The sequence below is a fragment of the Gavia stellata genome, unplaced genomic scaffold (genome assembly GCF_030936135.1).
Source record: "Gavia stellata isolate bGavSte3 unplaced genomic scaffold, bGavSte3.hap2 HAP2_SCAFFOLD_42, whole genome shotgun sequence".
Classification (NCBI taxonomy): Eukaryota; Metazoa; Chordata; class Aves; order Gaviiformes; family Gaviidae; genus Gavia; species Gavia stellata.
Genome location: NW_026776913.1, coordinates 245,927 through 259,259, shown reverse-complemented (window position 1 = coordinate 259,259; position 13,333 = coordinate 245,927). Strand labels below are relative to the sequence as shown.

Below are 13,333 nucleotides of genomic sequence, written 5' to 3'. Positions count from 1 at the left end.
GGCGTGATGGGGGGGAGCGCGGGGAGCGCTGCGAGGCCACGTGGGCTGTGGTTTGTGCACCTGCAGGCTGCAGCTCCGGAGCCACCCGCGGGGAATAACGGCCCCTCAGTGACATGCCAAGAGTCAGGGATGCATGTGAGCCTGCGGGCTGCATGTCTGCTGCCAGGACAGGGACACATCCCAGCTCCAGCTCATTTGAAGGGACCTTCCATGGGGCTCTCCAGGGAGGGACAGGCGAGCCAGCACTCCTGGCATGGGGCTCTGGCCTGGGCTAAGGCCCTTTCGCAGCTGCTGCTCCCAGTGCAGCGGGGTCTGTAGCAGGGGCAGGGGCTGTTCCCTTCCCTTCCTGACACAGCCCTCAGTGCAGTCCCAGCCCTGCGGTTCCCATGGCAGGGGGATGGCTGGACACTCGCGCCTTGGGCTCTTGGATGTGCCCAACATAGGAGATGCTCAGTGCTCCTGGTCCACACAGCAGGGTTCAAGGGGTGAAAAAATGCATTTCCCCCACTACAACCGGTCCTGTCCTGTGATGTCCCACCACCACAGTGACGTGACATTTGCAGCGGAGCCATCCCTCATATATGGTCATGAATTGAACTGGAGAAGTTCATTGGAGGGCTCGGCTGTGTCGGAGGGGAGATAGCTCCCGATAATGTCTAAAAAGGTGCTGCTGCTGCTTCGATTGGCTCCTTCTGTAGCTGGGCTGGCATGTGCGGAGATATATTGCCATCCCGCTGCCATTGTCCCCATGAGTCCCCAGGTGCTGTGGCAGGGAGTGTGGCAGAGCAGGAATGTGCTGGCAGGGCAGAAGGCTCAGGATGGGCACAGAGGGACTCCTGTCCCCTGAGGTGCTGTGGCTGCTTCTCTGGGTGCAGCTGTGCAGAGGTAAGTGCCGACTCCCTTGTCCCACAGCCCAGGGCCAGCGGGTACCAGCGTGGTCATTGGGATCTGTCTGGGAACGGGGTTTCTTTGCAGGTGCCACTGAGACGAGGGCCAGAAGGTGCTCAAGTCCATGGACCCTGTGCCTTTCCCTGTGCCCATCTGGGTGGGAGAGAGTGTCTCCTTTTCCGGGGTTCCAGTGTTTAGGGCAGCCTCTGCCTAGCTTGATTCATAGACACCCTGTCCTGGGGTACCCTTTTGGACACCCCCCTCTTCCCCAACACGGTGCCTTTGGAGCCAGTGGTGGCCTAGCTAGTGATGGCAGCACCCAGAGATCCCCAGGGCACTGCCAACCTTTGGGCTACCCCAGAGGGTTTCTGTGCGGCTCGCTGCCCCCTTGTTCCAGGGGAGCCCTGACCCCATGACAGCAGTTCGTACCTCTCAGAGAGAAGGGGACCGGGCATCTCCAGTAGAGAGACATCCTTCCTGGGGGGCCTGGCTCAGTGCAGGGACTGAACTGACACCAGAGGCGAGGAGGGGATGTGGGTTGGGGGACCATCGGGATCGTCTCGGTGCTCCTTGTGAACATGGAAAGCCCCGGCGTGGGGTTGGGTTTGGACGGTGCTGGGGCAGGCGGTTTGCATGGGAAGCTGCAGGCCTGGGTGCCTGGGGCTGTTCAGGGGGTGCTGGGCTGTGGAGGAGCGGGTGCCCAGTGCAGGGCTGGGCAGTGTGCGGGTGGGTATGGGCGGGGGGGCACGTGGTCATTGCAGTGGGAGAAGGTACCTTGTGTGGTGGGATGGTGAATGACTCAGCCGGGCCAGAACTCAACACCCCCAGCCTTGTGCAGCCCCTGAGGATAGAAGGGACCCTCACATTGTACTGGGGACAGCCTGGAAGGGAGTGGGCTCCCACCCTGGTACCTCTGACTCTACCTGGGCAGGGGGTTCCCCCAGACATGCAGTGCTAAGGTTTGGTGCTCTCCTGACCCATCCCATGTTGTTGTTTAAAGGAGCTGCGGAGGTGAGGCTGGCGGATGGCGGCAGGCGCTGTGCCGGGAGAGTGGAGGTGAAACACAGGGGCCAGTGGGGGACCGTGTGTGGTGACTACTGGAGTATGAACGATGCTGCAGTGGTTTGTAAGCAGCTGGACTGTGGGTCTGCTGTTGGAGCTCCTCAGTACGGACAATTTGGACCAGGATCCGGCCCCATTTGGATGGATGATGTTGGCTGTAAAGGCACCGAGTCTGCCCTGTCTGACTGCACACACAGAGGATGGGGTAAACATAACTGTGGTCACGGTGGTGATGCTGGAGTGACGTGTTCAGGTAAGGGATCAGCCTGTTGCCTACCTTTGGGGCTGGGACAGGCAAAGGAACCTGGCTGTGCCCTCAGGGAGCAACAAGCAGATGTCTAATCAGGGCCCAGTGTGGCCAATCACACTGCCAAGCCAGGACTGTCGTTGCTGGTGTAATCGGTCTCCAGGGAAAGCCCAGTGGGAGCCTACCCCAAGGCGAACTAACTCTGCCTCAGTTTCTCAGCCCCGCCTCAGTTGGTGTCTTGGGCTGCAGATGAGTCCTCCATCCCTGGCCCAGGGTGTCCACTGGGCTTCATCGATCTCCACCTATTCTGCCAGTTCCCAGACAAAAATGCTGAGGGTCCCTGTCCTGGAAACACCACGGGGGACTTGCTTGGCACCCCACATCTTGGAGGACTGGTGTGAGGTGGCTGGTCACACTGGGTAATTCCCCCTCACAGACATGAGCACCTCGACTGAATTGAAGGGACTTTTTAGAGTGGTGGGCCCTGGGCAAAGGAGCAGGGTGGCCACAAAGCCCTTTGCTGCCTGTCCCGAGGGCTCAGGGCTTGGTGGCTGCTTGACCCTGGCTGCTTCTTCCATCGCCAGAGTCCCAGGCTGGCACTAGGACGTCCCTGGGACTGTGACAGCCCTGCGGGGACATGACCCCGTGCAGGTTGTGCTGGCCACTGCCCAACCTCTCCTGCCTGCCCACATCTCCCTACACTGCCCCATGACACGAGGGACTTTGGCAGCACTTGCAGATCCTCATCTGTGCTGGCTGTTCCGTGAGAGTAGGCATGGGCCCAGGGGGGCATGTGAAACTCCTGCCCCTCTGTCTGGCCGTTGATCCGGGTTGTGCACACATCCAGGCAGAGCGTTGTGTCCCTGGCTGAGAACATTCCCCCTTGAGCAGGCATCAGAGGGGTCTGGACAGGCACCAGCCATGATTACAGCTGCAGCATTTCTGTGCTCTGTGACATCTCCTGCTTAAAAGGAACCTCCCAGCACCCTAGAGCACCCCTGGGAGCGTGTTGTATTTATGGCTGTATCAAGGTGATGGCCCTGCCTGGTCGCAAGCTCTGCAGGGACTGAGCAGGCTGCAGCAGTCATTATCATCTGGGCCAGTTCTTGTGGACCCAAACTGCGCACACCACTGCGGTGATGGGGGGACCATGCCGGGCAGTGAAGGGCACTTTGTGCAGCAGCAGATTGTCAGAGTGGAGCCTGGTGCTGCACCAGACACATAACCTCTAGAGCCCTGAGGGTGTAGAGAAGGGGTGCGGGGAGGGTGGGGCTGGATGTGTTTATGTCACCAACACTCCCGCACAGCTTCCTCTGGGATGTGCAATGGGTGATTTGGTCATGGCTTGCTTGAAGGTCACCAGAGATGTGGAAATGTAACTGCCAGAGGGCTCTGGGAACTCCCAGCTGCTTTGTGTTTTTTCCAGGATTTGTCCGGCTGGTGGAAGGGAAGAGCCGCTGCTCAGGACGTGTGGAGATCCGTGATGGGGACCAGTGGAAAACCGTCTGTGATTCCCACTTTGGTCCCAAAGCTGCTGACGTGGTCTGCAGGGAGCTGCAGTGCGGCGTGGCCCTGCCTGTCACTGGAGGAGGTCACTTTGGAGAAGGGGTCTGTCCCATCTGGGATGGAGCGCTGCAGTGTGTGGGGAATGAATCCCTCCTGGCCTCCTGCCCCAGAGGGTCCCCCAGGGACCAGCCCTGCACCCACGTGAACAGCGCTATTGTCACCTGCACATGTAAGAATTCTGGTGGGGTGTTGAACACTGGGTTGAGCCCCAGCCTGGGGCGGGGGAGGCAGGTTGTGCTGTGGAGACAAGGGAACTGGGGTATCTGTTGCCACAGGCTGGCAGAGAGGTGACCTTCCTGGGGGATCCTCGACAAGGGCAGGGCTGGGCTGAGGCCTTGGGGACAAGGAGGGGGCATGGGTTGGGAGGGCTCCCTGGGATCACCGTGTTGCCCCACAAGGGACACAGGAAGGCCTGAGGGTGGAGGATGGGTTGGGAGGTGCCCTAGGCAGGCTGTGGTCCAGGGGAGCTGGGGGCCCTGGGGAGAAGCAGCAGTGTGTGCCTGGGGGAGCCCTGGTGGGGACAGGTCTCTTCTCAGGGTGCTGGCTGGGGAGGAGCGGGTGCCCTGGGCTGGGGGCAGGGGACAGCTGGCCATTGGGTGGGAGTGTCAAGGTCTGTGGGGCCACAAACAACACAGTAGGGCTGGACCTGGGCACCCCCAACCTTGCACAGCCCGTGGGGATAGAAGGAACCCCTGCACTGCCCTGGGAACAGCCTGGCAGGGAGTGGGCTCCCACCCTGGTACCTCTGACTCCGTCCGGGCAGGAGTTTCCCCAGACCCACAGTGCTGGGGCTCGGCACTGTCTTGACTGGTCCTGTGTCAGTGTTTGAAGGTGCTGCGGAGGTGAGGCTGGCGGATGGCGGCAAACACTGTGCCGGGAGAGTGGAGGTGAAACACAGGGGCCAGTGGGGGACCGTGTGTGGTGACTATTGGGGCATGGATGATGCTGCAGTGGTTTGTAAGCAGCTGGACTGTGGGTCTGCTGTTGGAGCGCCTCAGTACGGACACTTTGGGCCAGGATCCGGCCCCATTTGGATGGATGATGTTGGCTGTAATGGCACTGAGTCTGCCCTGTCTGACTGCACACATGGAGGATGGGGTGAACATAACTGTGGTCACGGTGGTGATGCTGGAGTGACGTGTTCAGGTAAGGGAGAGCCTGTTCTCCACCTTGGGAGGTAGGACAGGGAAAGGGGCCTGGTTGTGCCCTCAGGGAGCAACACATGGATGCTTGAGCAGGGTCCCATGATGCTGGTTGAACTGCTGAGCTGGGATTGTCATTGCTGATGTCCTCCATCCCTGGGGAAGGCCCAGTGGGAACCTGCCCCAGGGTGTCCATACCCTGCCTGGCCCCTGAAGTGGCTCAGATAAATCCCCCACCCAGCCCCGCAGTGTCTGTTGGTTCCCATCTTTCTCCTCCCTTTCACCCAGGGCCTGTCTGGCAGCACTGAGGGGAGGGCCAGGTCCCCCCATGCCAGAGGCACCAAGAGTGACTCACGCAGACACCCACAGCCGCAGGGAAGGGCGTGAGATGGATGGGGAATTTTGGGTTGTGCCCCCTGGCAGACAGGAGTCCCTTGGCCCAAGCAAAGGGATTGCTTGGAGAGGGGGACCACGGGGCTTGGGCAGACGAGTGGGGTGGCATGTGGCACTTCATTCCTCTCCCAGGGTCACCCCTCAAGAGACTTCCCGTGAGGATACAGCCCTGTCCAGGCAGTGCTGACCCGCTGCCCAGCCTCTCAGGTCTCTCCCAGTGCTGGGCTGCCTTGCACTTTTGGATGTGCCACCGTTTACTGGCTCTCCTCTGTGCCTGCCCTTGCACTGGGAGCTCGTGAAAGCCCAGGGTTGCTCTTCTGTCCACTCTCCTGCCCTCTTCCCGGCTGTTGGCCAGGGACATGCGCATCCAGAAGTGCACTCTGGCCATGGCTGAGGACCTCTTTCCCAGGAGGGTGCTGGAGCGGGGGGCTGGTACAGACACTGACTGCAGGTACAGCCTCACCATGCTTCTGCTCTGTGACATATTCTGTCTACCCGAAGCACCCCAACAGTTCAAGACCCCCTGGGGAATGGGGTGCATTTCTGGCAGCTCCAAGGGGTTCCTCACGTCTGGCCCTGAGCTCAGTGGGGCAGAGCAAGCTGCAGCAGCCAACAGCGCCTGGGCGCATTTCCCTGGACCCCAAGTGCTTCAGGTGCTGCAGTGCCCAGGGACCAGTGCCAGGCAGCCCCAGGCCTCTGGGGCAGCAGCAGTTTGTCTGAGCGGTGCCTGTGGCTATGGCTTTGGGAGAGAAGCAAGCCCACAAGTGCTGTGCTGATTTCTGAGGAGCAGCAGGGGGGCCCTGATGTGTTTGTGCCATCAGCACCCCCTGAGAACAGCAGGGGTGGTCGTGGGGCTTTTTGCCCGTGGCAACCAAAGGGCTGTGGGAAATCTCAGGGGTCTTTGGTTGGTCCAGAATCTGTCCAGCTGGTCTGAGGGGAGAGCCCCTTCTAAGGACATGTAGCGATGCATGAGGACGACCTCTGGATAACTGTCTGTGACTCACACTTTGGTCCCAAAGGCAGCAACATGGTCTGCAGGGTCTGCTGTGGGTCTGAGATAGGCACGTACCCTTGAGTGCTGTGATGGTGTAGTGAAGGGGCGCAAGGGTTCCTGGATGCCTTTGTGGCACCAACACTCCCGCACAGCTTCCTCTGGGATGTGCAATGGGTGATTTGGTCATGGCTTGCTTGAAGGTCACCAGAGATGTGGAAATGTAACTGCCAGAGGGCTCTGGGAACTCCCAGCTGCTTTGTGTTTTTTCCAGGATTTGTCCGGCTGGTGGAAGGGAAGAGCCACTGCTCAGGACGTGTGGAGATCCGTGATGGGGACCAGTGGAAAACCGTCTGTGATTCCCACTTTGGTCCCAAAGCTGCTGACGTGGTCTGCAGGGAGCTGCAGTGCGGCGTGGCCCTGCCTGTCACTGGAGGAGGTCACTTTGGAGAAGGGGTCGGTCCCATCTGGGATGGAGCGCTGCAGTGTGTGGGGAATGAATCCCTCCTGGCCTCCTGCCCCAGAGGGTCCCCCAGGGACCAGCCCTGCACCCACGTGAACAGCGCTATTGTCACCTGCACACGTAAGGACTCGGGGTGGGGTGTTGAACACTGGGGCTGTGCCCGGGGTTGGGGAACAGAACAAGGACCGTGCTGGGCCGGGTGTGAGGGCAGGAGGGATGAGGGGATTGTCTGCAGCATGAAAATAGTGCAGAAGGAGAAGAAAGGCATGCTGTTCCTCTGGCCTCCCCGCCAGCTACTGGGGGTACAAGAGCACCAATCCGCCCTCTCTCCTCCTCCTCTGTCCCCAGAGTACACAGGGTTCAGGCTGGTGAACGGCAGCACGGCATGTGCAGGGAGGGTGGAGGTCCAGGTGCTGGGGACCTGGGGGACCCTCTGTGCCTCCCACTGGGATCTGTCGGATGCCCACGTTCTCTGTCATCAACTCAACTGTGGGTTTGCCGAGTCCATTCCTGGAGGAGAGTATTTTGGGAGAGAGACTGGCCCTGTCTGGAGAGACTCATTCCACTGTGACGGGACTGAAGCCCACCTGGGTCAGTGCCCAGTGATCACCCTGGGGGCCTCACCATGCTCCCGCGGGAGCAACGCTGCTGTTATTTGCTCAGGTGAGTGCCGGAAAAATGCTGCCTTAACTTCATTCGCCCTTTGTGTGCATCATGGCCACCCAAAGTAGGGGTCGCAAGGCAGTACCAGGCTGAATTTCTCCCTGGAGAAACCCAGGAGCCAACGGGAGGGCTTTGCCTGCTTAGTCTGACCACTCTGCTGCGGGAGAGCTGAGGACTGAAGCATCAGGGCAGTGGCTTAGGCCCTGGTGCCGCTGCCAGGCCTGGGCTCCTCTGTTCCTATACTTTGGGATGAGCCCAGGACAGGGCTGCAGGGCACTGCCTCAGCCCTCTGGCTGCAGACAGCTGCATCCCATCCCCACAGAGGGCCCTGCAGAGCCTCATCCCACCACCCAGGCAGGAGCCCCCAGCAGCAGCAGACCTGGGTGTGAGCTGTAGAACAGGCCAAAGCTTTGCCCTCTCTTCTCGCCAACACAAGGCTCAATCTTGTCCTGTTTGGTCGGAAAATCCCCTCTTGCCCTGCTCCCTGAAGGGTACCATGCTCCCCGGTGCCGCCAATGGCTGTGGTATCTCTGCTCTCCCTAGGCTCAGCCAGCTTTGCATCCCTGCGGCTGGTGGGTGGAGGGAGCCGGTGCGATGGGCGAGTGGAGATCTTCCAGCATGGGACGTGGGGCAGAGTCCTGGATGACCAGTGGGATGTGCAGGAGGCCAGCGTGGTGTGCCGGCAGCTGCGGTGCGGAGAGGCAGGGAGAGCTTACAACCCCCCAAAGCCGGAGCGAGGGACGGGCCCTGTGGGGCTGCGAGGGGTCCGGTGCGCAGGGCACGAGGCCAACCTGACCCTCTGCAACACCTCCCTGCCTGAGAGTGCACTGGCGGCAGGGGTTGCGGAGGACGTGGGAGTCATTTGCTGGGGTGAGCGGCGTTGCACGGGCCCCCCAGGTGACAGGGTGGGTGGGCAGCCGGCCCCTGAGAGCAACAGGGGTTTCTACCCACTACAGGGAGCCGGCGGGTCCGGCTGGTGAACGGGGCTGGGCGCTGCGCCGGGAGAGTGGAGATCTACTACCAGGGCAGCTGGGGGACTGTCTGCGATGATGGCTGGGACACGTCTGATGCTGCCGTCGTTTGCCACCAGCTGGGCTGCGGAGGGGCAGTGGAGGTGGCTGGCTCTGCTCAGTTTGGGGAAGGCTCCGGGCAGATCTGGCTGGATGGCGTGAACTGCTCCGGGGCCGAAGCTGCTCTCTGGGACTGCCCTGCCAGGCCCTGGGGGCAGCACGACTGCGGGCACAAAGAGGATGCGGGAGTCGTCTGTTCAGGTCTGTGCTGGGAGCTGTGGTGGGAGCCTGGTTCCTGGGGAGGCCAGGACACACGGAGGGCCGGGCATGGCCAAGGCTCTCCCTGGCTGCCTCTGAGCTCCTGCCCAAGCCCGTCCTGTGGACACCCATGCATGGGCACCCTCAGTCCCACCGGGGGTCCCTGGGGAGCTCAGCTGTCCCCAAGGGTTAGCGGGAAGGGCAGGGGTGTCTGTCCATCAGGGACTTCTCTCTGCCCCTGGGTGCAAGGCGGGTGTGCTGCCCCTGCCCCTGCCCGTCTGAGTGCCTGGCGGGTGCAGAGGTGTCCTGGCTCCCACAGCCCCAGACCAGCCTGTTCCCCCTTGGTGCCTTTCCTCCCAGAGTTCGTGGCCCTGAGGCTGGAGAACAGCGACGGCTGCTCTGGGCGCCTGCAGGTTTTCTACAACGGGACATGGGGGAGCATTTGCTCCAACTCGATGACTCTCGACACGGTGTCACTGGCATGCAAGGAGCTGGGCTGCGGAGACAGAGGATCCCAGGAAACAGGCCTGCCCTATGGTAGGGTGTCTGGCCCTGCGTGGCTGGATAAGGTGCAGTGTGGGGAGAAAACCAGCTCCTTCTGGCAGTGTCCCTCGGCTCCCTGGGACCCACAGTCATGCGAAGACCTGCGAGACGAGGTCCACATCATCTGCAACGGTAACTCTGAGCCGTTTGGGCACCCGTGTCACCCCAGATCCTGCTACCCGCTGGGCATAGTCAAACACAGAGAAAGGGCTTGGAGGGGCTTTTCCTTTCCATGTCAGACCCTTGTGTTGCCAGTGGCACAAGCATGACCGCAGCCACACATGTCCAGCAGCAGTTGCCACCCAGGTTGCCAGCAGTGCCCAGGGGAGGCAGAGGTATCTCTAGGTGAGGTCTCAGAACAGACTAGACAGGATTCAGAGGTGCCTTCCCTCCATGGACACCCTCCTGCTGCTCTGCAAACCAGGGACCTTTTGGGGCTGAGCAATCTGGGTCCCCCCACAGTCCAACGCGTGTCCCCTGAATGACCGGTGTTCAGTTGCTGCCGTGATCATGATGGCAAAGGGAGGCACAAGCAGAGCTCAGCCCTGCTCTGTTCTGCACGATCCCCCAAACAAACCCCTTCACCACAGTGTTTCCTTCTTCAGGGGGACGCCCAGAAATGCCCCAGAGCCCGTTGGCCCCGTGCCCCAACTCCACGAGCTGCACAGGTAGGGAGCTGCTCCCCTGTGTACCCTTCTTGTCTGGCAGGGCTCTGCCAGCTGTCTCAGTGCCATGGGAGGTCTTTGCCTTCTCCAGACAGGGAGAAGATTCGTGCAGTGGGAGGCGAGGACGGGTGCTCAGGCAGAGTGGAGGTCTGGCACCGTGGCTCTTGGGGGACGGTGTGCGATGACTCCTGGGACATGCGGGATGCTGAAGTGGCGTGCAGGCAGCTGGGCTGTGGCCCCGCAGTGTCTGCCCTGCATGAGGCTGCATTTGGGATGGGGATGGGCCCCATCTGGCTGGAGCAGGTGGAGTGCCAGGGGACAGAGCTGTCCTTACAGGACTGCTGGGCCCGGCCCGGGGACAGCGGTGTTTGCCGGCATAAGGAAGATGCTGCCGTGCGCTGCTCAGGTGAGTGGCAGGACTGGGACCCTTTGCTTGGGTATTGGCAGGGAGCTGGGGAAGGCCTTTTGTCCACTTGGTCCTGGCATGGCCCCTGACCTCCCAAGAGCAAGAACGTTCCTGCAGAGTGCAGGAGCCTGGTGCCAGGTGGGGAGCAGTCTTGGTGGAACTGGACATCCTCTGGCCACTGCCCGTGGGGCCCTGCAGCCCCAGGGCTATCCCCTGGGCTGGCTGTGCCATCCTGCCTGCTGCCCACAGCAGAAGCCCTGGACCCAGTCCCAGCCTCCCTCTCTAGCACTACAGGAAGGGCAATTTGGGTGGGATGTGTCAAGGACACCTACAGACACATACACGGTGTGCTGAGGAGGAGGCACACCCGCCCTCTCAGCCCAGCTCTCCTTTTCCTCCTCTGCAGCTATAGCCAGGACAGCAGCATCCCCAACCCGAGCAGGTAACTTGTCCTCCCCCCAGGGCTGGGTATCCCCATGGCCAGACTGTGACCCACAGCTGGATGGAAGGGGCTCCTTGCTAGGGTGTGAAACTCCCAGGAGGAGGCACTGGGTGGGTGGTGGAGGGTTAGGGAGGGTTGTAATTTACTCAGCAGGGTGGAAGCTTCCCCGTCACTCACCCCTGGGGCCCTCCACCCCCTGCTGCCTTGTGTGCTGGGGGTCAGGACTGGTGCTGCCTCCACCTCTCCCGGGCCTGCTGCTGCCCCTTCCATGTTCTTGCCCATGCAGATCCCACCCGAGGCCGTCTGACCAGCAGTGGGAGAGTCTCAGTGCCCGTCATCATCTGCATCATCCTGGGGGCCCTTCTCTGCCTGCTCCTGGCCCTCCTGGCTGGGCAAGTGCTAAGCGCCAGGGCTGGACGCAGAGGTGGGTCCTTCCACAGCTGTCCCAGGGGGAGATGCCTCCTGGAAGGGCTTTGGGGTGCTGCAGGGTGTCAGCAAGGGGCACAGGCAGAGCTGGGGGGATGAGACTGTGTACTGCCACCTGTCCCATGCACGGCCCCATTGAGTGCCTGGCTGTGGGGCACCAGCAGCAAGGGGTGGAGAGAGCCCAGAGGCGGGGGGAGCTAGCAATAGAGCGAGGAGAGAAATGGCAGAGTGGGGATGGCCAAGGCTGGCAGTGCTCTAGGTAGCGCTGGAGGGGGCTCTGGGGCAAGGGAGATGACAGGAGGAGTGCGAGGCAGCATGGTCCATCTCCATGGTGTCAGGCCCCCGGGCTGTCCCTCTGCCCAGCCCTTCCCACCCCCTGGCAGGGCAGGGGCTCTGCTGTGGACCCATGGGGCAGATAAGGGGCAGCTCCAGGTGGAGAGGAAACATGGGAGCTGCTCTGGGGTCAGGCAAGGGGGCATGACCCAGGGGCCAGAGGGGCATGAGCGCTGTCTCCAAAGGGGTGATGCGAGGATGACACTGCACCAGATAGATAACCTCCACAGTGATGTTGCCCTCAATGGGGATGTGGCAGCTGTGCCTGGGCAACACAGTGGGGCTGTGCTGTAGGACCAGTCCCAAGGAACAGGTCTGCAGGAGAACAGTGGGGTCCCATTGCCCTTCTGTCTTTCCCTGTGCCAGCCCTGCCTGTGTCCCCAGGCTCCTGGAGAGCTCAGGAACCATTCCCCGAGGCCGTGTATGAGGAGGTTGGTTACAGCCCAGCGTGGGAGAAGCAGGCGAGGTTTGGTCGCTCAGGTGGGTGTGGGTCGTCCCTGGAGACGCATCTGCAGGACCCTTTTCCCTGGCCATAACCCAGGGCTGATCCCCATAAGGCCCCCAGCCCATTCAGCGCTGGGGCCGTGTGGTCTGTGGGGAGAGCATGCAGGTCCTGGGCCTGGGAGAGGAGCTTCCTCCCAACCAGCTTTGCCCATCCCAGCTGGACAGCCCCTCTCTGCCTGCCCCTGCACCCCATGGGACAGCCGAGGAGTGAGGGAAGGGGCTGTCCTAGGGCAGCTCTGGGAGCACCTTTGAGACAGGGTTTGTCCCAGGGGAGCAGGGTGAATTCCCATCCCTCTTCCCTATTCAGCCCCAGCTCTGTGGGTCCCCCTTCCCCAGCAGTGCTGACCACGAGCCAGGTCAGTGGGGCTTGCTCCATAACACCCGCTGTGCATCCCTCCAGGCTCCTATTCAGAGGAGTCCCTGACCCAGCTGCAGCCCTACCCTGGCGTGAGCGAGGAGGAGGATGGTCTGGGATCAGCACCAGGTAACGGGGGCAGGAAGGGGTTGATCTCCCTGCAGACTTGCGATGGACAAAGGTGTCACTGAGTGTCACTGTCAGAGATGGGCAGGACCTGGGGGTCTCCCATGGTGCTGCCAACACCAGTGTCTCAGCCCTGTGTCCCAGAACATCCTCCCGCCCTCTGCTCTGCAGGACGTACCTTCTCACTGTCACCAGCTCCCCTCTGCTTTCAGATGTTCTTGTCCTGCCCGGAGGTGAGCCAGCGGATGGCTATGATGATGCCAGGGAGGTTTCTGACCCAGGGGAGGATGCTGCCCCTGGGCAGGGAGCTTGGGAACTGCCCAGGGTGCCAGAGGAGGGAGCAGGGACCAGGGATGCAGCCAGAGGTGAGAGGGAAATTCAGTGTTGCTGGTTCCAGGGGTGTCATCCCTGGCGCCACCCAAGCCGCTGCCATACTGAGACCCCAGCCTCATGGGAAGAGGGAACCTGACCCAGGAGTTTCCCTTGGAGGGACTGGGGGTGGGAGAAGGAGCTGAATGTGGTGAGGAACAGGGAGGGAAGTGATGTACAGAACCCATGGGGCGAACTGCAACGTCCTGCTTCGCTGCTTGCAGGGGGCAGCCTGCACTCCCAGAGAAGTGCCGGGGTCCCTGGAGCTGAAGGAGTCACCTTGTCCCTGTCCCTGGGGAGTACGGGCTATGATGATGCTGAAGAGGTGTCTCTGGCACATCCTTGTGAGGACACAAAGGCTGTGACACGGGAGCTCAGTGCACAACAGTGCCTGAGCCCCAGGCCAGGAGAGCCCAACCCTGCTGTGCCGCTGGGTGCAGCCAGGAGGGAGGAGAGGTCTGTGCAGCTGGGAGAGCTGTGA

At 61.6% G+C, this 13,333-nt stretch overlaps 1 protein-coding gene across 1 annotated transcript; it reads left to right on the top strand.

Annotated features, from left to right (window-relative positions):
• The first annotated feature begins 3,347 nt into the window (after positions 1-3,347).
• LOC132321399 (antigen WC1.1-like) lies at positions 3,348-13,333 on the top strand. The gene is made up of 14 exons (XM_059834897.1): positions 3,348-3,402; positions 3,624-3,788; positions 4,586-4,909; positions 6,564-6,872; positions 7,101-7,419; positions 7,969-8,285; positions 8,372-8,686; positions 9,044-9,358; positions 9,832-9,894; positions 9,983-10,297; positions 11,026-11,163; positions 11,883-11,978; positions 12,403-12,486; positions 13,077-13,333. The coding sequence occupies exons 1-14, from the start codon at positions 3,348-3,350 to the stop codon at positions 13,331-13,333; spliced, it is 3,072 nt and encodes a 1,023-aa protein (XP_059690880.1).

What these genes read in the sequence shown, in the direction of transcription:
- LOC132321399 (XM_059834897.1), top strand. Translation starts at nt 3,348, where the DNA reads ATGCCGGGCAGTGAAGGGCACTTTGTGCAGCAGCAGATTGTCAGAGTG. An exon ending in CCTGCCTGTCACTGGAGGAG is followed by an intron (nt 3,789 to 4,585) that starts GTCACTTTGGAG and finishes GTCCTGTGTCAG; the next exon opens with TGTTTGAAGGTGCTGCGGAG. An exon ending in CGTGGGAGTCATTTGCTGGG is followed by an intron (nt 8,286 to 8,371) that starts GTGAGCGGCGTT and finishes TACCCACTACAG; the next exon opens with GGAGCCGGCGGGTCCGGCTG.